Raw genomic sequence first — 27,931 nt, 5'->3', positions numbered from 1 at the left:
ACAGAACAGCTCTATACTAGTCTATAGTCTGTTTACACCACTGGCCAGGCATACATAACAGCTCTATACTAGTCTATAGTGTATGTTTACACCACTGGCCAGGCATACAGAACAGCTCTATATTATAGTCTATAGTCTATGTTTACACCACTGGCCAGGCATACATAACAGCTCTATACTAGTCTATAGTCTATGTTTACACCACTGGCCAGGCATACAGAACAGCTCTAAACCAGTCTATAGTCTATGCTTACACCACTGTCCAGGCATACAGAACAGCTCTATATTATAGTCTATAGTGTATGTTTACACCACTGGCCAGGCATACAGAACAGCTCTATACTAGTCTATAGTCTGTTTACACCACTGGCCAGGCATACAGAACAGCTCTATACTAGTCTATAGTTTGTTTACACCACTGGCCAGGCATACAGAACATCTCTATACTAGTTTATAGTGTATGTTTACACCACTGGCCAGGCATACAGAACAGCTCTATACTAGTCTATAGTGTATGTTTACACCACTGGCCAGGCATACAGAACAGCTCTATACTAGTCTATAGTCTATGTTTACACCACTGGCCGGGCATACAGAACAGCTCTATACTAGTCTATAGTGTATGTTTACACCACTGGCCAGGCATACAGAACAGCTCTATACTAGTCTATAGTCTATGTTTACACCACTGGCCAGGCATACAGAACAGCTCTATACTAGTCTATAGTCTGTTTACACCACTGGCCAGGCATACAGAACAGCTCTATATTATAGTCTATAGTGTATGTTTACACCACTGCGTAGGCATACAGAACAGCTCTGTACTAGTCTATAGTCTGTTTACACCACTGGCAAGGCATACATAACAGCTCTATACTAGTCTATAGTGTATGTTTACACCACTGGCCAGGCATACAGAACAGCTCTATACTAGTCTATGCTTACACCACTGGCCAGGCATACATAACAGCTCTATACTAGTCTATGCTTACACCACTGGCCAGGCATACATAACAGCTCTATACTAGTCTATAGTCTATGCTTACACCACTGGCCAGGCATACAGAACAGCTCTATACTAGTCTATTGTCTGTTTACACCACTGGCCAGGCATACATAACAGCTCTATACTAGTCTATAGTCTATGTTTACACCACTGGCCAGGCATACAGAACAGCTCTATACTAGTCTATGCTTACACCACTGGCCAGGCATACATAACAGCTCTATACTAGTCTATGCTTACACCACTGGCCAGGCATACATAACAGCTCTATACTAGTCTATAGTCTATGTTTACACCACTGGCCAGGCATACAGAACAGCTCTATACTAGTCTATAGCACAGGTCGGCAACAAGCGGTGATTTCTTTTGGCCCCCTGAAGTTTGTAGTAAAAAATATATACACTGTATATGCAAAAGTATGTGGACACCTAGTGGATTTGGCTATTTCAGCCACACCCGTTGCTGACAGGTGTATAAAATTGAGCACACAGTCATGCAATCTCCATAGACAAACATTTTCCGTAGAATGGCCTTACTGAAGAGATCAGTCACTTTCAACGTGGCACCATCATAGAATGCCACCTTCCCAATAAGTCAGTTGGTCAAATTTCTGCCCTGCTAGAGCTGCCCCGGTCAACTGTAAGTGCTGTTATTGTGAAGTGGAAATGTCTAGGAGCAACAATGGCTCCGCCGCAAAGTGGTAGGCCACACAAGCTCACAGAATGGGACCGTCGAGTGCTGAAGCGTGTACAGTGTAAAAATCGTCTGTCCTCGTCTGCAACACTCACTACCGAGTTCCAAACTGCCTCTGGAAGCAGCGTCAGCGTCAGTCAAGACTAAGATCAATGCCAAGCGTTGGCTGGAGTGGTGCGAAGCTCACAGCCATTGGACTCTGGAGCAGTGGAAGCTTGTTCTCTGGAATGATGAATCACGCTTCATCATCTGGCAGTCCGACGGACGAATATGGGTTTGGCGGATGCCAGGAGAATGCTACCAGCCCCAATGCATAGTGCCAACTGTAAAGTTTGGTGGAAGAGGAATAATGGTCTTGGCCAGTTTTTCATGGTTCTGGCTAGGCCACTTAGTTCCAGTGAAGGGAAATCTTAACGCTACAGCATACAATGACATTCTAGACAATTCTGTGCTTCCAACTTTGTGGCAACAGTTTGGGAGGCAAAGGGTGGCTACGTTGAAGAATCTCAAATATAAAATATATTTTGATTTGTTTAACACTTATTTGGTTACAACCTGATTCCATATGTGTTATTTCATATTTTGTAGAATATAGTAAAAATAAAGAAAAACCCTTGAATGAGTAGGTGTGTCCAACTTTTGACTAGTACTGTATAGTACTGTATATATATATGTAAAATCACCAGAAATCCTGCTAAAAATGAGTTTACTTCAGGAAATCTGTTTCAAAGTATTCCCACAAATAAAAAAAGAGATGTATGTAACCAAGGTATGAAATTACTGTTCTTTTTAAATACAATCTTTTTTGGGCTTAGTTGTAGTCAATCTGTTGTGTACAAGTTATTATAATTATGTTCCGGCACCTAGACCCTCTGCTCTGATGAAAATTGGCCTTGGTCTATAGTGTATGACAGTTACTGGAACCAGGGCTCCTAAAGCCAACCATGGGCACAACAAGGCCAGTCCTGTATACTGTACTCAACCATTTGATTGATTTTTCGATTGGCTCACGGTTTTGTACCATTGTGTCATATTCATGATCTTGTCTGACACATTGAACTGGTATCTATCTACCGTAAACTTACAATCCATTTGCCCTCGCTGTCTTTTAAAATTTTGATGCTCTAGTCAACTAATTGGTCAGAATTTTCTTTGAAAAGCGGATTCAGTCATTACGTCAATGGGTCATCTTTTGACCCAACTTAATCTGTCCCACATTTCCTAATCCATTTGACAAGTTGGTTTTTCTCTCTCGGGTTGTATCGCAAATGCTACCCTGGGATACAGCCTGAGAATTACATAGGGAATAGGGTGCCGTTACAGACATACCCTCTCTCTCTCTGTAGAGGTCACTGAGGATGGGTTACATAAGGAGCCGATGCCAACAATGTGCTGTTCTGTCTGCCCTGCTCGGCCCTGGGCTCGGCCCTGACTTTCTGTGGCCCTGCCTAGACTACACACCACCATGCCATGACTGGTCACTGTCGTTAACTCACTCTTATTTCCACACCAATGAGTTGCTCTGGGGTGTAGAACAAAATATTATCACTGATAGATTATCATCATATGAGCAAAATATGACAGCAGTATTCGGAACGCTTGTATTTTGTGACGATCAATCAGAGGATTTTAGAGGATTGACATTTAGTTGCCTATTTGAACAGCCGCAACATGTACAAAGTCCTGTCGTCCATATACGGTGGTGGTATTCTTAGGTGGCATTCTTAGGATGCATTGTTGTAGCTCGATTTTCACGCTAAACCAGTCTGAATCTGTGGTTAATAACACACTATAAGATATGATCGCTCTCATGGCTGAAAGCGAGTCTGGCACTATGAAATATTTCTCTACCTGTATATGATCCTTAGAGTAATTCTGGTATTTTTATATGACATACAGTATTGCAGGTTTGCTAAATTTGTATCTGTTTTTGTCTCTCTACAGTGAAAGCAGAGAATAAGGACAAACAAGAGAAGGCAGATTTCTTCCCGAAGACAGATAACTTGAACATATTTGAGAAGACGGAGAAGAAAGAGAAAGAAGATGAATCTAAGAAAGTCGACAATGCCGACAAGACCTCAAAATCTGAGAAGATTCTCAAGGATGAAGAGAAGTTCCGTAAGACGGAGAAGAATTATACAAATGAAAAAGTGGACAAGCCAGAGAAGACAAACAAAGATGAGAAGATGGAGAAGAAAGAAAATGGGGAGAAAACTGACAAGATGGTCAAAGCTGAAAATAACGAAAAGGCTGGGAAAGGTACTGCAAAGTCTCCAACAACCAACGGAAGCAAGCAGGACCTCACCAGCCCAGACAGCAAGGCCAAGGTAGGTCAAGGAAAGGCTGGGACAATGTTGCCATTCATTTCATCTCAGCAAGCTGCTTCCGCAACTGTCACTGCCATCTCTAGTGTGTGTGTGTGTGTGTGTGTGTGTGTGTGTGTGTGTGTGTGTGTGTGTGTGTGTGTGTGTGTGTGTGTGTGTGTGTGTGTGTGTGTGTGTGTGTGTGTGTGTGTGTGTGTGTGCGTGAGTGTGTGTATGCGTGTGTCTGTGTGTGTTTGTATGCACATGCTTATGTGCAATTCGTCACTGCCAATTTGCTCTGCTGATGCTCTTGGTTTGATTATGATTTGGTGTTAGTGAATGCTGCTTCTGCTGCTTTACTATCCTGCCTGTCCTCTGTTGTATGCTTTTGGTTTGCTTCTTTTCTCCTTTATCATGTGACGTTGTTGTACAGCCTGCTGTTGGGTCAACCAAACCAAACTCTGCCAAAACACGGCCCACCTCTTTGTCCACTGGGGACGCAGCTGGCCCCCCAAAACGTTCCTCCCCCACCTCAAGCTCTGCCAATAAAAAAAGCCCTGTTACCAAGGCAACCACTCCCACTGCTTGCACCAAGCAGCCAACGCCCGCTGCCAGTCAAACCCCTAAAGCCACCAAGTCCATGGTGAGTTCCCTCCCACTTTGCTCTGGTGTCTTCTCACTGGCCTCCCCTTTTGTGGTTGGCACCTTGTCCCCCTCCTGTTTGTTTGGTTCTGCCGTATAACTTATAACTGTCCAGTGCCCACCTACTGACTCTCACTCATAGTTTGTGGACCACCAACTACCTGCACTATGACCTCTGTCCAGTCTCTTCACCATTTAGGGTAGTCCTACAAACTGAATCTTGTCTATCACCTCCCTGAAAACCCCAGCATACTGTACATTTCCAATATCTCATTTCTGTTTCCAATCTTTGCTCCCCTCATTTCCTAATCACTTTCTTCTTAGTCCAGCGCTCTCTTCCACACCAACCGTTCTCTGATTTCCTGTTTGCTTACTCAGACTCCGGAAAACGGTCCTCCTGTGCCAAAGGCCAACGGCACGGCAAATAAGAATGGTTCCTCTACAACCACCACTACTAAACCTGCTGGTCCACGCCCCTCTGCTAGTGCCCCCTCTCTGCGCCGCAACACCGGTGAGCACTAACTCTAACTGTACCGTGCAAACTTACATTCTTTAAGCTGCTTTATTCTTGATGATGGTGATATTCAAAAACCCAAAGTCAGAATTCATTGGTCATCCCCAGATCAATACATTGTTCACAAGTCTAAATCATGTAAGGTGAGCTTGGTTATGTCCTCTACCCTACAGTTCCCAAGACTGATATCAAGCCAGGTGATGTGAAGAAGCCTAGTACGCTGAAGACAACACCAAGTAACAACAACCAACCTACACAATCTAACCCAAGTATCTCAGTATACAACTAAAACACCCTGGAGTTGAATGTATTCTTTGAAATTGTTAGGACAGACATCCTGTTTTAATCTCTCCTGACAGTGTCATTATGACTACACAGAGAGACAAACGCAGTGGGTATGTGTGGCTAAGAGACAGACAGGGATGCAGAGTGAAACAGAAACTTAGGCTGCGTTTACTGATCTTTTTTTTTCCGGTAATTGAATTGACCAATCACATCAGATCTTTTCACATCAGAACTTGTTCAGAGCTGACCTGATTAGCCAAAAGACCAATTAGTGAAAAAAAGATCAGAATTGGGCTGCCTGTGTCTCCACAGTAGCTCCAGTTCCTGAAAACACTGACTGAACCCTCAATCCTGTCGTTTCCTCCGCTGAGATGTTCATTAGTCATCAAATCAGGGGCTGGTGACCCAGCCTTGTAAAACCAACTACAAGAGACCACAGTATCTTCTGTATGTAGGTAGTAGTAGTGTGGTTCCTCATACTTCCCTGTGGACTTGTTTGCTTCCAGCCCATTGTTTCCTAGTAAATCATTGTTAGTGTTGTGTGCGATCAGCTCAGCTCCAGCCATTAGAGGGTACTGTTCTATGGTTCCTCATGTCCTTTTGCTCTCTCCGCCCCAGTCAAGCCCAGGGTGCCTCGCACCTCCGCCACTGCTCCGAGCACTCCTGCCACCAACGGGGAGCAGCCTCGCCGACGCATCACCAAACCCCCAGTGCCCAAGCAGACCGCTATGGAGAGGAAGCCACCTGTACCCAGAGCACCTAGGACTCCCAGACCTATCAACACACCCCTGCCGGACCTGAAGAATGTGCGCTCCAAGATCGGCTCCACAGACAACATGAAGTACCAGCCTACCAGCGGCAAGGTGCGCTAACCAGGGATAGAGATGTACTGTACATAGTAGCTTGTAGAGATGGGTCTATTTAAGAAGACCGACATGAGACAAAGACATTTTTGTATTAGCATATTTAAAGTGCTTTGAATGCTGCCAACTAATGCCATTCATAGCAGGGGTTTTCTCACAAGCAAATGATCATACAAATTCCATATTATTAAAACCTCCTCACCTCTCCACTGCTACCATATAACGAGACCATATACCATCTCATTAGTCATTGCCACCTTTATTGGCCTCCTCAACTGAATAGTGGCACAATGCGTGCTAACCCTAGAGAAAATATGTCAAGCAAACTATCTGCCTAATTCTACTGTTATTTTTCTTTCTGTAGTTCTCTTTCTGTTCTCTCCCCTTTTCCTCTCTGTAACTTTTTTATTTTCTCTATTTTCTCTCTCTCGTCTCTCTACGTTACAACTGACAGCCGCCGTCACTCATTTGACCGACTGATACAAGGTGCTGTCACCTGTATTCATAAAGATCACTCTGAAAAGAGGAATCCTTTCATACAGCCGTCATGTCCAGTCTTTACCTATGGCATTGGTTGTGACAGTGTCCATCCACAAAAAGGTTGCCTGTCACAGTGATGTAAGCATAAGGGAGACTCCCTTGAAAAATGATCTAAAAATACTAGTTTCAGTACCAACCCTGCACACACTTCCACTAATCTTGCCTGAGAACTGAAGAGTTGAATTAATGTCTAGGCTTTGGTTTAGCGAGCCAAAGCACTCTTCTGGCATGCAGGAGACCTGGGTTTGAATCTCGTCAGTGACACAGACAGGTGGTGTAGCTGAAAAGCAGAACACTTCCCTCCATCCATACACTCACCACCACACTCTCCTGTGCCCTGACTGGTGGTACTGACCCAGGGCCCAGGGCAGCCTTGTCTCCTGGTATTGACCCAGGGGTGGTTGTCTCCCCTCAGGTCTCCTCGGCGGGGGCTTCCCAATCCAAAGACGGCCCGGGCAAAGTGAGTCCCTATCATTACACACCCCTCTTTCATTCTCACCCGTGTGCCTAACCACTCTCTCTCCTCTGATATCACACTGAAGGAAATGACATAAGTGGATATTTTTGTCCACTGACTATTTGAACCTACCTGTACACACAAAAACACATAAATAGGGACACGTGACACTCTAACACACTCACTCATGCGCATTCTCACCTTTTCTTCTTCTTCATGAAAACCTGTTGCTTTCCGGTATAAAATGTGGAATGGTTGTGGACAGTGTATGACAAGTCTCTGTATCCCCTGAAATGCACAGCTTAATTGACAGACAGACAGAAAAACAGACAGACAGGACCTAGCCATAATTCACCTGACCTCTACAACCATGGCACTACCCATCCCATTTGTTTGGCACAGAAACGTTCTCATCATGAAATAACAGAACACCACAGGGACCGTTGTCATTCGCTGGTCCTCCCATGCACCTGGTACATTTAGAAGAGCCCTGAGCTTGAGTATTTGAGAGGCCCTGGATGGCTTTTGAGTTCGTAGTGCAACCAATACCACTGTTAATGTTCATCTGGGTTTACTTCGTAGTTTAGCCTAAAGCTTTTTACAGTCCTATTAGTCTTGTATGATTCAATTAACAATTTGAATCAGTGATGTAGTGGTAAAAAAAATTGGTGGGTAAACTGATCGCCGGTCGCGGGGGAAAAGTTATGCTTACTACAGTGGGGGAAAAAGTATTTGATACCCTGCTGATTTTGTATGTTTGCCCACTTACAAAGAAATGATCCGTCTATAATTTTAATGGTAGGTTTATTTGAACAGTGAGAGACAGAATAACAACAAAAAAATCCAGAAAAACGCATGTAAAAAATGTTATAAAATGATTTGCATTTTAATGAGGGAAATAAGTATTTGACCCCTCTGCAAAACATGACTTAGTACTTGGTGGCAAAACCCTTGTTGGCAATCACAGAGGTCAGACGTTTCTTGTAGTTAGCCACCAGGTTTGCACACATCTCAGGAGGGATTTTGTCCCACTCCTCTTTGCAGATCTTCTCCAAGTCATTAAGGTTTCGAGGCTGACGTTTGGCAACTCGAACCTTCAGCTCCCTCCACAGATTTTCTATGGGATTAAGGTCTGGAGACTGGCTAGGCCACTCCAGGACCTTAATGTGCTTCTTATTGAGCCACTCCTTTGTTGCCTTGGCCGTGTGTTTTGGGTCATTGTCATGCTGGAATACCCATCCACGACCCATTTTCAATGAGCCTGGCTGAGGGAAGGATGTTCTCACCCAAGATTTGACAGTACATGGCCCCGTCCATCGTCCCTTTGATGCAGTGAAGTTGTCCTGTCCCCTTAGCAGAAAAACACCCCCAAAGCATAATGTTTCCACCTCCATGTTTGACGGTGGAGATGGTGTTCTTGGGGTCATAGGCAGCATTCCTCCTCCTCCAAACACGGCGAGTTGAGTTGATGCCAAAGAGCTCCATTTTGGTCTCATCTGACCACAAGACTTTCACCAGTTGTCCTCTGAATCATTCAGATGTTCATTGGCAAACTTCAGACGGGCATGTATATGTATTCTTGAGCAGGGGGACCTTGCGGGCGCTGCAGGATTTCAGTCCTTCACGGCGTAGTGTGTTACCAATTGTTTTCTTGGTGACTATGGTCCCAGCTGCCTTGAGATCATTGACAAGATCCTCTCGTGTAGTTCTGGGCTGATTCCTTACCGTTCTCATGATCATTGCAACCCCACGAGGTGAGATCTTGCATGGAGCCCCAGGCCGAGGGATATTGACAGTTCTTTTGTGTTTCTTCCATTTGAGAATAATCGCACCAAATCTTGTCACCTTCTCACCAAGCTGCTTGGCGATGGTCTTGTAGCCCATTCCAGCCTTGTGTAGGTCTACAATCTTGTCCCTGACATCCTTGGAGAGCTCTTTGGTCTTGGCCATGGTGGAGAGTTTGGAATCTGATTGATTGATTGCTTCTGTGGACAGGTGTCTTTTTTACAGTTAACAAGCTGCGGTTAGGAGCACTCCCTTTAAGAGTGTGCTCCTAATCTCAGCTCGTTACCTGTATAAAAGACACCTGTGAGCCAGAAATCTTTCTGATTGAGAGGGGGTCAAATACTTATTTCCCTCATTAAAATGCAAATCAATTTATAACATTTTAGACATGCATTTTTATGGATTTCTTTGTTGTTATTCTTTCTCTCACTGTTCAAATAAACCTACCATTAAAATTATAGACTGATCCTTTCTTTATCAGTGGGCAAACGTACAAAATCAGCAGGGGATCAAATACTTTTTTCCCCCACTGTATACTTTCAATGCAGGTGGGTAAACTGTAGGGCCCAAAAAATTTGCAAGATAAGCAATACAGAAACAAGCTTCAGCACACATAAGCCAAGTGATATAGCAGAGTAATGTAGCCATTGGTTGTCCAACACCTGTGAGTTGAGTTCAGTGATATATGAACTGGAGGCAGTGTGAACAGGCAGTGAGAACTAACAGACCTTGGCTGTGGCAGTGTGTTTTAGAGGGTGACTCAGCCTGCCTGTGCTGCTACCTGCGTCACAGAGCCGCAAACTCATCTAAACACCAGGCGTCTCAGAATACAAAGCAAAAAAGAAATTCAGAAAGCAGACTAGTGCTTTTCATTCAAGGTTTCTGAACAGAAGTTCCCTTGCTGTGTGACAATGTTTTGAAATCAATAATTGATATCAGGGAAAAGCTGGCTGGCTAGTATGTCTGTTTGGGTGTGTGTATGTGAGAGAGAGTAACACTGCAATAGTTCTCAGTCACATCTAGAATTGGATTTGAGCTCATTTGCATGTAAATACTGATGTCTGACCAGCCAGCATTTCTGACTGTTGTGTGACTTGACTTTACTTACAAGGAGCAAGTAAGTGTTAACAACATACTGTATGCCCTTCAAATTGCTTTCACTTTTATATCCTGGTTGCTCCTCCACCATCCTCCACTAATTCTACACTCATCATAGTGACCCATTCCCCTCTGCTACTGTGCTGTTTTGTAGGTTATGATAGTCCACAAAAAACTGGACTTCAGCCATATCACCTCTCGCTGTGGCTCCAAGGATAATATCAAGCATGTCCCTGGTGGAGGGAATGTAAGTACAACACATGGTGGTCCCATGTGGCTGCTGCCTCCATCCCCATATCCCACTGACATGCTCGATCGGACAGAGTAATGTCCTAATGTTCTAGTCATTCTAATTCTATGGTCAGCCCTATTGACCAGCCTAGATACACTGAGTATACCAAACATTAAGAACACCTTCCTGATATTGAGTTGGACATGGACTCTACAAGATTTCGAAAGCGTTCCACAGGGATGCTGGCCCATGTTGACTCCAATGCTTCCCACAGTTGTGTCAAGTTGACTGGATGTCCTTTGGGGGGTGGACCATTCTTGATAAACATGGGAAACTGTTGAGCGTGAAAAACCCAGCAGCGTTGCCGTTCTTGACACAAACTGGTGCGCCTGGCACCTACTACCACAACTTGTTCAAAGGCACTTCAATCTTTTGTCTTCCCCATTCACCTTCTGAATGGCACACATACACAATTCATGTCTCAATTGTCTCAAGGCTGATTTTTTTTTTACCTGTCTCCTCCCCTTCATCTACACTGATAGAATTGGATTTAACAAGTGACATCAATAAGGGATCATAGATTTCACCTGGATTCACCTGGTCAGTCTATGTCATAGAAAGTTCTTAATGTTTTTTATACTCAGTGAATAATGTTAGGTCTGAGTGCTGTGCTGTTTGTGTGAACTTTCTCCCCCAACTAACCAGCCTACGAGATACTAGCTTTCTATCTGCCTCTCACTCTTTTACATTGCAACAAGCATTTTTCTTATTAGGTGACAAACAATATTTTTAAATGGATACTTCAAATTGCCTACTTCTCCAATTTACAGTACCTCAGTGTTTTATCCGTCCAAATTTCATAATCAGTGTTACACTGGTGGGCGAGAGTGATTCAAGGCATTGTGTGTGAATTTCAGAGTGGGTGTTGTTTCATGTTTGCCATTCATACTTCAACATTTGTGTTGTTTCTTTGCGTGCATTCAGGTCCAGATTCAGCATAAGAAGGTGGACTTGAGCAAAGTGACCTCCAAGTGTGGCTCTAAGGATAACATCAAGCACAAGCCAGGTAAGACGACTAATGATTTAGGAAAATATATCTACATCCCAAATGGCACCCTATTCCCTACATAGTGCACTACTTTTGACCAGAGCCTCATGGGCCCTGGTCAAAAGTAGTGCACTACATAGGGAATTGGGTTCCATTGGGAAGCATCCTATACCAAATTAATTATCTTCTTATCCTACTTGTAACTAACGTGTTTCCACTACAGGGGGTGGAGACGTGAAGATTGAGGCTAAGGCCAATGGTAATGGAAATGGTAATGGAAAGCCCAAGGTGGGGTCAATGGACAATATTGGCCTTGAGGCAGGGGATGGACAAATCAAGGTAAGGTCACCATTCTGTTGTAGTCACATAATCAGTAACATTTTTATCTAACCAGGATTTGGTCATGAAAGTTTTAATCAAATCAAATGTATTTATAAAGCCCTTCTTACATCAACTGATATCTCAAAGTGCTGTACAGATACCCAGCCTTAAACCCCAAACAGCAAGCAATGCAGGTGTAGAAGCACGGTGGCTAGGAAAAACTCCCTAGAAAGGCCAAAGCCTAGGAAGAAACCTAGAGAGGAACCAGGCTATAAGGGGTGGCTAGTCCTCTTCTGGCTGTGCCGGGTGGAGATTATAACAGAACATGGCCAAGATGTTCAAATGTTCATAAATGACCAATATGGTCAAATAATAATAATCACAGTGGATGTCGAGGGTGCAACAGGTCAGCACCTCAGGAATAAATGTCAGTTTGCTTTTCATAGCCGATCATTCAGAGAATCTCTACCACTCCTGTTGTCTCTAGAGAGTTGAAAACAGCAGGTCTAGGACAGGTAGCACGTCCGGTGAACAGGTCAGGATTCCATAGCCGCAGGCAGAATAGTTGAAACTGGAGCAGCAGCACGGTCAGGTGAACTGGGGACCAGATAGTCCTGAGGCATGGTCCTAGGGCTCAGGTCCTCCGAGAGAGAGAGAGAGAGAGAGAGAGAGAGAGAAAGAAAGTTAGAGAGAGCATACTTAAATTCACACAGGACACCGGATAAGACAGGAGAAATACTCCAGATATAACAGACTGGCCCTAGGCCCCCGACACATAAACTACTGCAGCATAAATACTGGAGGCTGAGACAGGAGTGGTCGGGAGACACTGTGGCCCCATCCGACGATACCCCCGGACAGGACCAAACAGGCCCTGTCCAGAAAGCTTGAAGCTATAAAGCAATTGTTTATTGCAAAACACAAAAACACAGCATCTTTGTGGTTGTGGTGGTGGAAAAGTTTAATTTGAACATGCTGGTTGCCCACATACAGAGAGCAATTTCATCCTGTTAAAACAAGCAACGTCATCATGCATTAAGGGAGTTTGTCCACTAGATGGCATTAATGATTACCCAGCCTCACTACTGCTTCATAGAATCACAACAGATAAAGAATGCTGGTGTGTTTCCAGGCTGGGGGGATGCCGGAGAAAGCTGCAGGGAAAACATCTCCCCCTGGTGGAGCTCCAGCTACAGGCGCAGGAAGCATGGCTAAAGAGAACGGGAATAAGGCCACGCCTCAACCTAATCCCTTTGGGGGTGACCCGATGGGCATGGACAAACGCATCCCTGAGACAAGTAGGTGCCCCTTGCTCCAACAAGCACTTTCACTGTCATACACTCTCAGAGCTTTAACTTTGAGAAGACCTCCGTTGCCGAGTGCTCAGATGAGAGATAACTGATTGTTGTGAAGTAGACTCCTTTTTAGCTTTCTTGCTACAAATGACAAATATTGTACAAAAACATTTGTATGTTATTTTATGCCATAAGTCTAACCAGTTTACTCTCCCCTCTACTCTTTCTCGTCTTCATTTTCTCCCCTATCCCTCCGTCTTTCTCCATTGTGTCTGTATCTGCCTGCAGATTGAGTCTTACTAAGCTGAGCTTTCGCGAGAACGCACGGGCTCGCACCACCAACGGCGCCGACCTTATCTCTTGGCCCACCCCGGTTGGCAGCCCCCCCCTCACCCCCATCGCAGCACCTCTCTCTGTGTTTCTCTGGGGTCCGCCAGCTTCCTCCTCCACACCCTCCAGCTCCGACCCAGCCCCTCGTCACCCAGCCATGGGGAAGGGGGAAAAATACTGAATGCTAGCAGGACAAGGACTTCTTTAGCACATTCCAACTTACTCCTTTTACCTCACAATACAGTATCGCATCACTACTCTCTACCCTCGTTGAATATCTGTCTTAGTCTTCTGGTCTCAGAAGAGCCAGTTTTAAAGTATTAGGGACCAGAGTTCAGACAGATAGAGCAAGGTATTTCTGTACAGTGTGGTTTTGTCTCTTCTGGATTGACCTGGCTTAACTTGCTGTAATATAAAGGGAGTAGTATGACCTCAGAGTGAACCTTCTAGAATCTAGACCCTCAGTGTTCTGTTGTAGTTATGTCAGCGCCTGCTTCTTTTGTTCCAGCCTATAAGCACTGTTCTTATACGTACAGTAGTGCAGTCTTGATCAAAATCACAAACACCTACAGTGTCGCACTGTATATTAGTATGACTATCACAATGAGCCACTGCTATGTATGTGACAGGCCTAACCCTAGATGTAAAACCTTCCTTACCATATCTAACCCTCTGGATGAGCATACCCTCCCCTGTACTGTAGGGACCCCAGATTTCACTTATACAGTACATTATGATGATTAGTGAAACACCCCTTATTGTGAGCATGTGGGACTGTCATGTCATCCCAATGAACAGCGGCTAATATGCCACCCCCTCACTTAACCAATTCAGTATGTCTAGATAACCTTCTGTAAACCTGTGACCCCCCCACACAACCCTCTCAACAATAAGAAACTAGTAGGCTGTTACAAACAGTAGGATATTTAACATCTCTTTTAAAAAAAACTCTGTATTGTGTTTTCGTAAATTATTGTAACGATGAGCTGATGTGTTGTTATGTTGTTTAATCATCAATATACCCTTTTTCCTTTACTGTTACATCTCTCTGAAAGCAATACAGTGAGTGGTCTGTGCTGAGGATACAACTTCCTCTTACACACCCGTACTCGCACATGTAAACTACAGTACGTACAGTCAGAGAGAGAGAGAGAGAGAGAAAAAACCCTCTCGGGGTCTGTGCACAGCGACTGGATGCCTGAGGCAGGACAGAATAGTAAGCAGGAGGCAGCAAACAAAGTGAGGAAAGGCCTATGATTGCACCAGGAGAGTGGAGATACTCCAACGACGATCAAGTCTGTAGTGCCGGCCAAATCATTGGGACAGGGAAGACGAATAGAGAGCCATGTTGAAGGAAAGCAAGATTTAGATAGATTTAACAATATTATCGTAAAAATCCAAATCCAATTTTAAGTCAATATCAAGAGACGTTTGTGAAGGATGGTCATTGATCTCCAATGTAACAATTGTACATTTTAATTATTCTCAACTAATCCACTGTTAAATATGAATTGATTTGAATGGCTGCTTATTCTACTGGTTCCACTGTGAATAGTGACATTATTGTGTAACAATAGGGCACAATTGCTTAACCAAGCAAATATATATAGCAATATATATATATATAAGCTAATTACTCCGTTTAACTTGCTATCGGTTTTGTAAAGAGGATGGCGGATGGAATTGTATAACATTACATGACTATGACTTAGGATCCGGTGTGTGTGTGTGTGTGTGTGGTAGTTGAACGATCTTTGGGATGGTCTCATTTTGGGATCAACATTTAGACGTCTGTGGAGTCTGTCGGATTTGTGGTACGCTGCCGGATCAAGATCAAGGGCACCCGGGTAAAATACTGCTAGTTTGGCTCTTAGAGTATGAGAATTGCCGTTCCTTTTAGAGATATCCATCACACTACTCCAACAAGAGGGATAATGGCCACAGATTTCAATGTGTAATTGTGCCTTGTAGGTTCTCAAGGCTGAACTGTAACAGGTGTACAGTTCTCCACCCTAAAACACTTTTACTTTGATTTATTTGTTGTTGTAGGGTGTAATCTGAATCTATTTGAGTGTGTGCACTGCAGTGGAGGAAATAGTAGTGATCGTCAATGGCAGAGATAATCAAAGAGCAAGTGATCAAATTACCGAGAAAGAAAAGCAAAAGCGCCTTATGATATTTATAAGGTATTCTTTCCCCCAACATTCCCACGGTTAGTTAAAAAATTGTAATGAAATGAATTCTTCCTGAAGACTAAGCCTTACACTGATGAAAGCAGATGAAAGCACTTTGAATGCACAGTGGGATGTACATTTCATGTTTGAGCTCTACAGTATGTTTGAGTGAACTGTTGCCATGATTGGATGAACAGATTTGTCTTTTAGTCTCCTTGGTGGTAACCTTGCTCACTGGTCACGTTAGTGGACTTTGGTGTCGTGCTTTGGGTACAGTGGTCACTCACGCTCAGTCTGTTCTCTTTGTGCCTGTTTGGCATCACGTTTATGAACACTCACCTTTCCAACGCTTAAATGCTACTTGCACCACCACCCTTCCATCAGTCTTCACACATTCGTTTGTATATAGACATCCACATGTTTTCATCACCACAGGAGAACAAGGTATTGATGTTAGGGTCTTTATGGATGTTGAGAAATGTCTTTCACGTTCATGAACCCATTTCCGGAGAGTGTTTTCTTTCTGGAGTCTGCCTTTTTTCAGAAAGGGCTGAAGTACAAGAATGTTTTTACAATTTAATATATTAAAGATGCAAGATATGAATATAATATGTATGAACTTTTTGCTTTGTTGTAAAAATCACAATAAGACACTTATACTCTATAAATTTGACTGACAGTAGGAAGTGTGTGTTGAGTCCAGTATGGGGACCGCAGCAGACTGTGAATAGCTTAAGCATTCAGCGATGGTTAACTTTTCAATGGATGGTCTAGGTGTGCTTTTACCCACTCCAACTATATAGTGGATAAACTGATATTTGCTTGAATAAATTAACACTTTTATCTGCCTCTTACACTTAGACTTACTATATGTAGAAAATCTACAAGAAACAAAGAATAATCCGATTAAATGCATATTCTTCCAAATGTTTTGTGTCACTGGTGAGCTTATCGAGTGCTCAACTGTAATCATGAACCAGGCATTGTGAGGATAGGTTGAAGGTCAAGCTCCCACATGCGGCACCTGACACACACAGCCCTTGAATGTCGTCCAGACCCCCCCCCCCCCCGTGAGACTAACAGTAACTGTCTTTTGGCATGTGTTATGTAGTGTGCTTCTGTAAAGCATCAAGGAGCCCATAGCTGTGCTTCTTCTTAGAGCACACCTGCAGTGTGTATTATTCTCCATATTGCACACCATAAGAGCATGCAGAAGACAATGGATTGTAAACATCTGTCATAGATAAGAGGAGTTAATTGTTTCCCTTTCGATTTGAGTAATGTAATTTGGTATGAAAGAGATGTTCATTGTGATTCATTGTTAACTAGTGATGTGAATATTAATCATGAAATAAAAGACAAGCAAAACATTTATGACTTTATGTTTCCTATTCTTGTACTTAATTCTCTTTTGTGCATACTTTGTCATTTTGTTTCATAAATAACTATCTTAGGGACAGTTCGACATTTACTTTAAGGGGGTGTTTTTTTATTGGGCACATGGGAGTGTTGTGCGTTTTTTTCCTGGTTTGCATTTGCTCTTTTGCAGGTTTACCTATGCATACCTGTGCATTGGGAAAGTATTCAGACCCCTTCCCTTTTTCCACGTTTTGTTACGTTACAGCCTTATTCTAAAATTGATACAATTAATTGCTTTCTTCATTAATCAACACACAATACCCCATAATGAAAAAGTGAGTACAAAAGCCCTGTGATTTGAATGTTTCATTCCATTTGTATCAGTTGTGGGTCTACTCTCTACAGTTTATAAGATCTAGAAAGGCATAGTAGCAGGCCAGTCTGGCTGTATTTTTATTTCTATTTTATTTAATATTTTACTTTGATGCACTGTCTGTTGGGGATCATTATTCTCCGAAGTCATCCTACAATAATATGGCCACGCGCTTCACCTCCTCTCCAATCCAAGCAGCTATTCCTCCCGCACCTAGAACCTAAAAGGCAACGCATGGTCAATCCGATGTCTGCATGGGCCGTGCAGCATTTACTGTGATACGGCCTCTGCAGAAGTCAGGGTATTCATACTTCTACATGATGATCGATGCTTGGCTGCCGTTTGACAAATCAATCAATCCAAACTGTGCAGTGGCCAATTGATGAATGGAAAGAGACATCTGTTACAAAACACCAAAATGACCATTTAATGACATTCGGAGATCGACAAGCCAAGCCTTCAATACTGCGTAGGCCTACAAGGTGGAGATGTTTGTGGAGATTGACATAGTCTATTTATTGTGGCGTTGAAAATCCAAACCATGATATTGATGTGCCCAAAGTCGGTATGTTTTGTTTATTGGTTGTGTGGTGCATTGGCACAGAAATCTGTTGGTGGAAAATCCATTGCATATATTTTATATGATTATAAAAATCTAAATGTTGAAAATCTAATTTCAACCTGCAGTAGCTGATCATTGTCTGCAGCCGGTTCTGATCATAGTGTAGGCCTAGTGAAACAGGCAGGGAAAGTGAGCTTGTCCATGGTGGTTTGCGAAACCTCAACCTTCTGGCCCATAGCCCTGCGTGGCATCGACTGTGCCACAAAAACATGCTGACGTGTCAAAGTCAATATCCGTGTTAATAAACACAGGGTTGCTACAATTATTTGTTGTCGTAAACATTATTTTGAATTAATTGTATGAGGGGGGAGGGTGTGCCATTTTTTTTCACAGTACAATGGGAGGGTCGTGAAAATAGTTTTAATGTTGGGGAGGGGGGGACTTTTTTTAAGACAAGAACACAGAGTATAGTGCACATGAAGTATCAGCACGGTGCACAATTAAATGGTAGTGGCTAGCCAAGATAAGATAACGACACTTGTGTAGAGGGACAATGCATCTTGGCAGGCAGCCAGATGAAGGAGACTCAAAGTCAACCTCTCCATTATAACCTATTGTGCCAGCCACTAGAGAGCTGTATAGCCTAATACCCTGTATTGCCAGGTCTTGGTGACATGGAATAGATTCCGTCCTTTTATTCCTGAAGATAAAGATAAACCCGTGAAATTCCTCCTGGCTGCCTTTCACTGATTGAGCAGGACAGCTTTAGATGCATAATAAAGTTCATTGTCAAGTGTCAACCAATAGTAACAGGTGACCCAATGAGAAATCATGTCTCCCCACAACGTCGACTGTAACTTAACCACCCTCTGTCTTTTCAAACGACATTATTAGAGTTCACACATCTCCCGTCTCTAGACTAAATATACACCTGCTGTCCGTCCCTCCCTCCGTGTCCCACTCTTTAATGTCATGTCCTTGAAAGTCCCCCAACCAAGCCATCAGGGATGTGTGATACCTGTCCTACTTGAGTGTGCAAACTGACACGGCTTGGGTTTCAGAGAGGACTATTGATAGGGGTGTTTGTTCTTATGTGGTGGCAACGTGGCATAACGGTCACTTTTTAGAGAAGGACTGCCTACCTCCTTCCTCTTTCTCCTCCTGACTAACATTGGATCAGTCATTGGTGGCTCTGCTGGAAGGTCTCTTCAGTGGTCGTCTTCCTATCAGACTCCAGTAGGCTACAGATGGGCTCTCTCACCACTGATGATCCTCTGAACCTGACAGAGAGAAAACAGAGAGAAAACATAGCTTGCAGAAGAATTGAAGAGTGGAAAGTCTAAATGTTGTTTCATTTCACATTACATTGATGCTTTTGATCTGGTGGCTCTCTTTGTCTCTCACAGGATCAATTTGAGAATGCTCGAGATGCTTCCCACCAATAGTTTGTCACTCATTGGCCAGTATCTCTGAATGCCTCCACTGTCTCTATGGTCCAGCAGCCTAGGTAGGCACCAGCAGGTATGTAATCCAGCTTTGAATAATTGCTCATTAAAATCTTTGAAAGGGCATATACTACAGTTGTTTACTTTGTGAAAATACTTACAGTTGAAGTTGGAAGTTTACATACACCTTAGCCAAATACATTTAAACTCAGTTTTTCACCATTCCTGACATTTAATCCTAGTAAAAATTCCCTGTCTTAGGTCAGTTAGGATCACCACTTTATTTTAAGAATGTGAAATGTCCGAATAATTGTAGAGAGAATGATTTATTTCAGCTTTTATTTCTTTCATCACATTCCCAGTGGGTCAGATGTTTACATACACTCAATTAGTATTTGGTAACTTTGCCTTTAAATTGTTTAACTTGGGTCAAACGTTTTGGGTAGCCTTCCAGAAGCTTCCCACAATAAGTTGGGTGAATTTTGGCCCATTCCTCCTGACAGAGCTGGTGTAACTGAGTTAGGTTTGTAGGTCTAATTGCTCACACATGCTTTTTCAGTTCTTCCCACACATTTTCCATGGGATTGAGGTCAGGGCTTTGTGATGGCTTTGTTGTCCTTAAGCCATTTTGCCTCAATTTTGGAAGTATGCGTGTCCATTTGGAAGACCCATTTGCGACCAAGCTTTAACTTCCTGACTGATGTCTTGAGATGTTGCTTCGATATATCCACATCATTTTCCTCCTCATCATTTTGTTAAGTGCACCAGTCCCTCCTGCAACAAAGCGCCCCCACAACATGATGCTGCCACCCCCGTGCTTCACGGTTGGGATGGTGTTCTTTGGCTTGCAAGCCTCCCCCTTTTCCCTCCAAACATAATGATGGTCATTATTGCCAAACAGTTCTATTTTTGTTTCATCAGACCAGAGGACATTTCGCCAAAAAGTACAATCTTTGTCCCCATGTGCAGTTGCAAACCATAGTCTGGCTTTTTTATGGCGGTTTTGGAGCAGTGGCTTCTTCCTTGCTGAGCAGCCTTTCAGGTTATGTCGATATAGGACTCGTTTTACTGTGGATATAGATACTTTTGTACCTGTTTCCACCAGCATCTTCACAAGGTCCTTTGCTGTTGTTCTGGGATTGATTTGCACTTTTCACACCAAAGTACGTTCATCTCTAGGAGACAGAACACATCTCCTTCATGAGTATGACGGCTGCATGGGTCCATGGTGTTTATACTTGCATACTATTGTTTGTACAGATGAACGTGGTACCTTCAGGCGTTTGGAAATTGCTCCCAAGGATAAACCAGACTTGTGGAGGTCTACAATTTTCTGAGGTCTTGGCAGATTTCTTTTGATTTTCCCATGATGTCAAGCAAAGAGGCACTGAGTTTGAAGGTAGGCCTTGAAATACATCCACAAGTACACCTCCAACTGACTCAAATTATGTTAATTAGCCTATCAGAAGCTTGTTTAAAGGCACAGTCAACTTAGTGTATGTAATCTTCTGACCCACTAAATTGTGATACAGTGAATTATAAGTGAAATAATCTGTCTGTAAACAATTGTTGGAAAAATTACTTCTGTCATGCACAAAGTAGATGTCCTAACCGACTTGCCAAACTATAGTTTGTTAACAAGAGATGTGTGGAGTGGTTGAAAAACAAGTTTTAATGACTCCAACCTAAGTGTATGTAAACTTCCGACTTCAACTGTGTAACGTGGGCCTACACCATTTTTCAACTCTCAATTTATTTTGAAAAGTAAAAACCCTAAAAGTTCATTTGCTACCAGATTTCAGAGCGACAAAAGCAAATACCAATGAAAAATCTGAAAATGGTGTGGGAAGAATATATTTATAATTCAAGACAACGCATTCTAAAATGAATCACACACACTCCTCGCATGCTTTAGTTTAGACCATAGCCAAGTTTGGGACATTAACAAGCAGGCTATCAAATCAGCCATGCGCCACAGAATCCCACCTAAAATCAGTGTAGTTACTAGGGTGTGCAGCGAGCCGTTGCTGTCTGATGATGTTCTGTCCTTTCCCCCAAGTAAGTACTAGCTGCAGCTAGGAAGCGAAGCAATGGCCTACATTCAGACCAGGGGTCACCAACTGGTCGATCGGGATCTACCAGTAGTTCGCCAAGGAATTCTGACAGTACATGGAATTTTCATGAGTTCCACCACAAACTTGTGATAAACAAATCTCACAAGTATTAGACACTGAAAGCACCCAGCTACTATCGAATCAACGCAGCATTGACATTATCCCACCCCTGGTTAGCCACTATTGGCTTAAAAAGCAAACTTAAGACAACATCTGCCAATTTATTTCCAGCAATATTGCCCCTGTCTGTCAGTGTGGTGCGTGTGTTTGTCTCGCACTGCGTGTGTTGATGTGATAACCATCTTGTGGGTTGGCAGAAATACTTTCCCTAAAACCTTCACAATGAAATGTTAACTGCAAAGTAAGCTTTCCTGGCAGAAGTATATAATAAATATCTAGTATTTGTTTATTTGCAAACTTGTTTATTTGCAGCAGTACAGAACTATCACTAAACCCGGCACATTGTATTTGTATTTATTATGGATCCCCATTAGGTGCTGCCAAGGCAGCAGCTGCTCTTCCTGGGGTCCGGCAAAAATTAAAGCAGTAATATACAGTACATTATAATAAAATGTGTAAACATTAAAATACATTTTAAAAACATATATCACTATATATTAAGTGTGTGCCCTCCAACCACTACTCCACTACAGCACACTATCCAGGTGTACGTGTGTGTACAGTCGTGGCCAAAAGTTTTGAGAATGACACAAATATTAATTTCCATAAAGTTTGCTGCTTCAGTGTCTTTAGATATTTTTGTCAGATGTTACTATGAAATACTGAAGTATAATTATAAGCATTTCATAAGTGTCAAAGGCTTTTATTGACAATTATATGAAGTTGATGCAAAGAGTCAATATTTGCAGTGTTGACCCTTCTTTTTCAAGACCTCTGCAATCCGCCCTGGCATGCTGTCAATTAACTTCTGGGCCACATCCTGACTGATGGCAGACCATTCTTGCATAATCAATGCTTGGAGTTTGTGGGTTTTTGTTTGTCCACCCGTCTCTTGAGGATTGACCACAAGTTCTCAATGGGATTAAGGTCTGGGGAGTTTCCTGGCCATGGATAAAAAATATTGATGTTTTGTTCCCCGAGCCACTTAGTTATCACTTTTGCCTTATAGCAAGGTGCTCCATCATGCTGGAAAAGGCATTGTTCGTCACCAAACTGTTCCTGGATGGTTGGGAGAAGTTGCTCTCTAAGGATGTGTTGGTACCATTCTTTATTCATGGCTGTGTTCTTAGGCAAAATTGTGAGTGAGCCCACTCCCTTGGCTGAGAAGCAACCCCACACATGAATGGTCTCAGGATGCTTTCCTGTTGGCATGACACAGGACTGATGGTAGCGCTCACCTTGTCTTCTCCGGACAAGCTTTTTTCCAGATGCCCCAAACAATCGGAAAGGGGATTAATCAGAGAAAATGACTTTACCCCAGTCCTCAGCAGTCCAATCCCTGTACCTTTTGCATAATATCAGTCTGTCCCTGATGTTTTTCCTGGAGAGAAGTGGCTTATTTCCTGCCCTTCTTGACACCAGGCCATCCTCCAGATGTTTTCGCCTCACTGTGCGTGCAGATGCACTCACACCTGCCTGCAGATGCACTCACACCTGCCTGCTGCCATTCCTGAGCAAGTTCTGTACTGGTGGTGCCCCAATCCCGCAGCTGAATCAACTTTAGGAGACGGTCCTGGCGCTTGCTGGACTTTCTTGGGCACCCTGAAGCCTTCCTCACAACAATTCAACCGCTCTCCTTTAAGTTCTTGATGATCCGATAAATGGTTGATTTAGGTGCAATCTTACTGGCAGCAATATCCTTGCCTGTGAAGCCCTTTTTGTGCAAAGCAATGATGACGGCACGTGTTTCCTTGCAGGTAACCATGATTGACAGAGGAAGAACAATGATTCCAAGCACCACCCTCCTTTTGAAGCTTCCAGTCTGTTATTCAAATTCAATCAGCATGACAGAGTGATCTCCAGCCTTGTCCTCGTCAACACTCACACCTGTGTTTACGAGAGAATCACTGACATGATGTCAGCTGGTCCTTTTGTGGCAGGGCTGAAATGCAGTGTGTCACGTCCTGGCCAGTATAAGGGTTAATTAGTATTGTAGTTTGGTCAGGACGTGGCAGAGGGTATTTGTTTTATGTGGTTCAGGGTGGTGTGTTTGTTTAAAGGGTGTTTGATTTAGTATTTCCGGGGTTTTGGTTTATGGTCTAGGTTTATGTATGTCTATGTGGAATCTAGTGAGTGTATGTCTATGGGTGATTAATTGGGGTTGGGACTCTCAATTGAAGGCAGGTGTTTTCTCTTTGCCTTTGATTGAGAGTCCCATATATTGGGGTGTGTTTGTGTTTGTGATTCGTGGGTGATTGTTCTGTGTTGAGCCTTATGCTTTGCCAGACTGTTTATTGCTGTTCGTTCGTTCGTTAGTTCTCGTGTTTTGTTGTTTTGGTATTCATTTTGAAAATAAATAATCATCAAGATGAGCATACACATACCTGCTGCGTTTTGGTCCTCCATCACCGACGACAACCGTGACACAGTGGAAATGTTTTTGGGGGATTCCGGTCATTTGCATGGCAACATAACATTCTGGAGTATATGCAAATTGCCATCATACAAACTGAGGCAGCAGACTTTGTGAAAATTCATATTTGTGTCATTCTCAAAACTTTTGGCCACGACTGTCCAATCGTCGCTGTTCCATGAGGTGTATTTTTATCTGTTATTTAAATCTGATTTGACTGCTTGCGTGAGTTACTTGATTTGGAATAGAGTTCCATGTAGCCATGGCTCTAAGCATTACTGTGCACCTCCCATAGTCTATTCTGGACTTGGGGACTGTGAAGAGACCTCTGGTGGCATGTCTTGTGGGGTATGCATGGGTGTCTGAGCTGTGTACAAGTAGTTTAAACAGACAGCTCGGGGGATTCAACATGTCAATACTTTGTACAAAAACAAGTCGTGATGAAGCCAGTCTCTCCTCCACTTTGAGCCAAGAGAGAATGACATTCATATTATTTATGTTAGTTCTACATGTATATTTAAAGGCCAGCCATTCTGCCCTGTTCTGGGCCAGTTGTAATTTTCCCAAGTCCCTCTTTGTGGCACCTGACCACACGACTGGGCTGTAGCCCAGGTGCGACAAAACTAGGGCCTGTAGGACCTGCCTTCTTGATATTGTTGTTAAGAAGGCAGAGCAGTGCTTCTTTATGGACAGACCTTTCCCCATCTTAGCTACTGTTGCACCAATTTGTTTTGACCATAACAGTTTACAATCCCTGGTTACTCCAAGCAGTTTAGTCTACTCAACTTGCTCAATTTCCAAATTATTTATTGCAAGATTTAGTTGAGGTTTAGGGTTTAGTGAATGATTTGTCCCAAATACAATGCTTTTAGTTTTTGAAATATTTAGGACTAACTTATTTCTTGCCACCCATTCTGAAACTGACTGCAGCTCTTTGTTAAGGGTTGCTGTGATTTCACTCGATTTCACTCGCAGATAATAATAATCTAAAACCAGGAAAAATTAAAACTGAGATCTCTGAGTCAGATTTTTTTAAATATAAGTTAGTTAGCTACTTGAGCAAGTTTGCGTTTTAGTTCTCTTTGGGCGGAACAAGCTTAAAATATAATATAACTGCTGTAGTAGCTATTTATTGAGACTAGCTAGCTAGTCCAACTGGGTGAAGTAAAATTTAAAAAAGGACCATGTCATGTGTAAATCTGGGTTATTATTTTGTTCTTGAAATCCGCAGGGTTTTATAAAAACTTCATTTTATGTGATGTCGGGGGTCCTGTCCGCCCACACAAGTCCATCTTAAATCGTGGAGTTGAGTTTCGTCAGCTAGTGAGACTGCAGTGTCTGGGTTATATATTTGATAGCTAGCTAGTTACTGGAAGAAATTGTGATCAGGGACCGCCTCTAGAGAACCTGCTTGTGATCATAAATTAAATTATTATCATAAAGCAATAACTTTATTTTTTACCTGCAGGTTCAACTTTGCTGCCGCATGATCCATCCTTAAACCTAAGAAACCAGATCCAGCTAGCTATGTAGTAAGTAATGAGCTGTATGTTTGTTTCAACAATGATTAGGCCATTCTTTGCTATTCTGTTTGTATTTGTGGCTGTGGCATGGCCATCGTCTTGCCAATATGAGCATTTTAGGGCACTTGTATTCAGTCACAGTGCAGCAAGTCATGTATGTTCAGGAACATATGAATGATAGGGGTCATCTTGTTCATAAAACAGGTGTTAGGTTTACTAGCAAGCTGTTTACTCTTTTTTTAATGAACTCGTTAACTCCTGTGACCCTATGTTATTCAAGTTATTCTACATTTAAACATTCAACCTTTGCACCAACAAAGGTCCTTCACTGAGCTCTGTTGAGGGGATGAACATTCCATTCCTGGCTACTCAATGACACTTTAAGCCAACTCATTCCCAGTTGCTGCAACCCGACTCCATTGGCCTTGGGTCTTTAACACAGAGGGGTCCTATTATTAGTTCATTGGCACTCTTGAACAATACCATAAATGACCATGCATTGTCTGTTTAGAGATTGTGTATTTCCATGTTATAATGGCATCAGGCAGAGTTCTGCTGTCGTAAATGTGACATGCAGAATATGCTTTACATTTATACTTGGAAAAATGTATCTGATCAACATTCCCTTACAAACATGAAGGCTATTCCATGCGAGCATCCCGGAGTCGCTTCTTCACTGTTGAGACGTATGCAGGTACTATTTAATGAAGCTGCCAATTGAGGACTTGTGAGGCGTCTGTTTCTCAAACTAGACACTCTAATGTACTTGTCCTCTTGCTCAGTTGTGCACCGGCCTCCCACTCCTCTTTCTATTCTGGTTAGAGCCAGGTTGCACTGTTCTGTGACGAGAGTAGTACACAGTGTTGTACGAGATCTTCAGTTTCTTAGCAATTTCTCCCATGGAATAGCCTTCATTTCTCAGAACAAGAATAGACTGACTAGTTTCAGAAGAAAGTCCTTTGTTTCTGGCCATTTTGAGCCTGTAATCGAACTCACAAATGCTGATGCTCCAGACACTCAACTAGTCTAAAGAAGGCCAGTTTTATTGCTTCTTTAATCATAACAACAGTTTTTAGCTGTGCTAACATAATTGCAAAAGGGTTTTCTAATGATCAATTAGCCTTTTAAAATGATAAACTTGGATTAGCTAACACAACGTGCCATTGGAACACAGGAGTGATGGTTGCTGATAATGGGTTTCTGTACGCCTATGTAGATATTCCATAAACAATCTGCAGTTTCCAGCTACAGTAGTCATTCACAACATTAACAATGTCTACACTGTATTTCTGATCAATTTGATGTTATTTTAATGGACAAAAAAACGTGCTTTTCTTTAAAAAATAAGGACACTTCTAAGTGACCCCAAACTTTTGAATGGTAGTGTAGTTATTCTTAAGTTCTCTTTCTCTATATACTGCAGTGAGGTCATGTGGACAGTCTGAGAGCTCTGACATCTGACACCACAGGAGGGTGAGTTAGCCAGTGTAAGGTGAGAGAAACAGCTTCAGGACCGTGCTCCTGCAGACAATAGCAGGTAAGGTAACAGAAGAGTAGATATAGTGCATTCGGAAAGTATTCGGACCCATTGACTTTTTTCCACATTTTGTTGTTACAGCCTTATCGTGAAATCGATTAAATAGGTGCATCCTGTTTCCATTGATCATCCTTGAGATGTTTCTACAACTTTATTGGAGTCCACCTGTGGTAAATTCAATTGATTGGACATGATTTGGAAGGGCACACACCTGTCTATATAAGGTCCCATAGTTGACAGTGCATGTCAGAGCAAAAACCAAGCCATGAGGTCAAAGGAATTGTCGGTAGAACTCCGAGACAGGATTGTGTCGAGGCACAGATCTGGGGAATGGTACAAAACATTTCTGCAGCATTGAAGGTCACCAAGAACACAGTGGCCTCCATCATTGTTAAATGGAAGAAGTTTGGAACCACCAAGACTCGTACTTGAGCTGGGCGCCCGGCCAAACTGAGCATTCGAGGGAGAAGGGCCTTGGTCAGGGAGATGACCAAGAACCCAATGGTCACTCTGACAAAGTTCCAGAGTTCCTCTGTGGAGATGGGAGAACCTTCCAGAAGAACAACCATCTCTGCAGCATTCCACCAATCAGGCATTTATGGTAGAGTAGCCAGACGGTAGCCACTCCTCAGTAAAAGGCACATGACAGCCCACTTGGAGTTTGCCAAAAGGCACATAAAGGACTCAGACCATGAGAAACAAGATTATCTGGTCTGATGAAACCAAGATTGAACTCTTTGGCCTGAATGCCAAGCATCACATCTTGAGGAAACTTTGCACCATCCCTACATTGAAGCATGGTGGTGGCAGCATCATGCTGTGGGGTTATTTTTCAGCGGCAGCGACTGGGAGACTAGTCAGGATCGAGGGAAAGATGAATGGAGGAAAGTACAGAGAGA

At 42.9% G+C, this 27,931-nt stretch overlaps 1 protein-coding gene and 1 long non-coding RNA gene across 8 annotated transcripts in view; both read left to right on the top strand.

Annotated features, from left to right (window-relative positions):
• Positions 1–16,956, top strand: part of map4l (microtubule associated protein 4 like) — a 53,675-nt gene extending 36,719 nt beyond the window's left edge. For 4 of the 7 annotated variants that reach the window (XM_029725573.1, XM_029725572.1, XM_029725571.1 and 1 more), the window contains 11 exons: positions 3,644–4,026; positions 4,436–4,645; positions 5,023–5,155; positions 5,332–5,394; positions 6,062–6,306; positions 7,262–7,306; positions 10,341–10,433; positions 11,403–11,484; positions 11,690–11,805; positions 12,920–13,085; positions 13,371–16,956. In XM_029725573.1, coding sequence (XP_029581433.1) covers positions 3,644–4,026; positions 4,436–4,645; positions 5,023–5,155; positions 5,332–5,394; positions 6,062–6,306; positions 7,262–7,306; positions 10,341–10,433; positions 11,403–11,484; positions 11,690–11,805; positions 12,920–13,085; positions 13,371–13,375 — 1,541 coding nt within the window. In that variant the 3' untranslated portion in view covers positions 13,376–16,956. The remainder of the gene's footprint in view (positions 1–3,643; positions 4,027–4,435; positions 4,646–5,022; positions 5,156–5,331; positions 5,395–6,061; positions 6,307–7,261; positions 7,307–10,340; positions 10,434–11,402; positions 11,485–11,689; positions 11,806–12,919; positions 13,086–13,370) is intronic. The other 3 variants (XM_029725575.1, XM_029725577.1, XM_029725576.1) reach the window with 3 other exon arrangements.
• A 2,088-nt stretch (positions 16,957–19,044) lies between these two features.
• On the top strand, positions 19,045–27,148 carry LOC115169688 (uncharacterized). The gene is made up of 3 exons (XR_003870903.1): positions 19,045–19,401; positions 25,441–25,504; positions 26,919–27,148. It is a non-coding gene; the product is annotated as an uncharacterized LOC115169688 (long non-coding RNA).
• The last annotated feature ends 783 nt before the right edge of the window (positions 27,149–27,931 follow it).

The sequence above is a fragment of the Salmo trutta genome, chromosome 31 (genome assembly GCF_901001165.1).
Source record: "Salmo trutta chromosome 31, fSalTru1.1, whole genome shotgun sequence".
NCBI classification, from domain to species: Eukaryota; Metazoa; Chordata; class Actinopteri; order Salmoniformes; family Salmonidae; genus Salmo; species Salmo trutta.
Note: the sequence above shows the minus strand (reverse complement) of the source record. Positions and strands in the feature narration are given on the sequence as shown.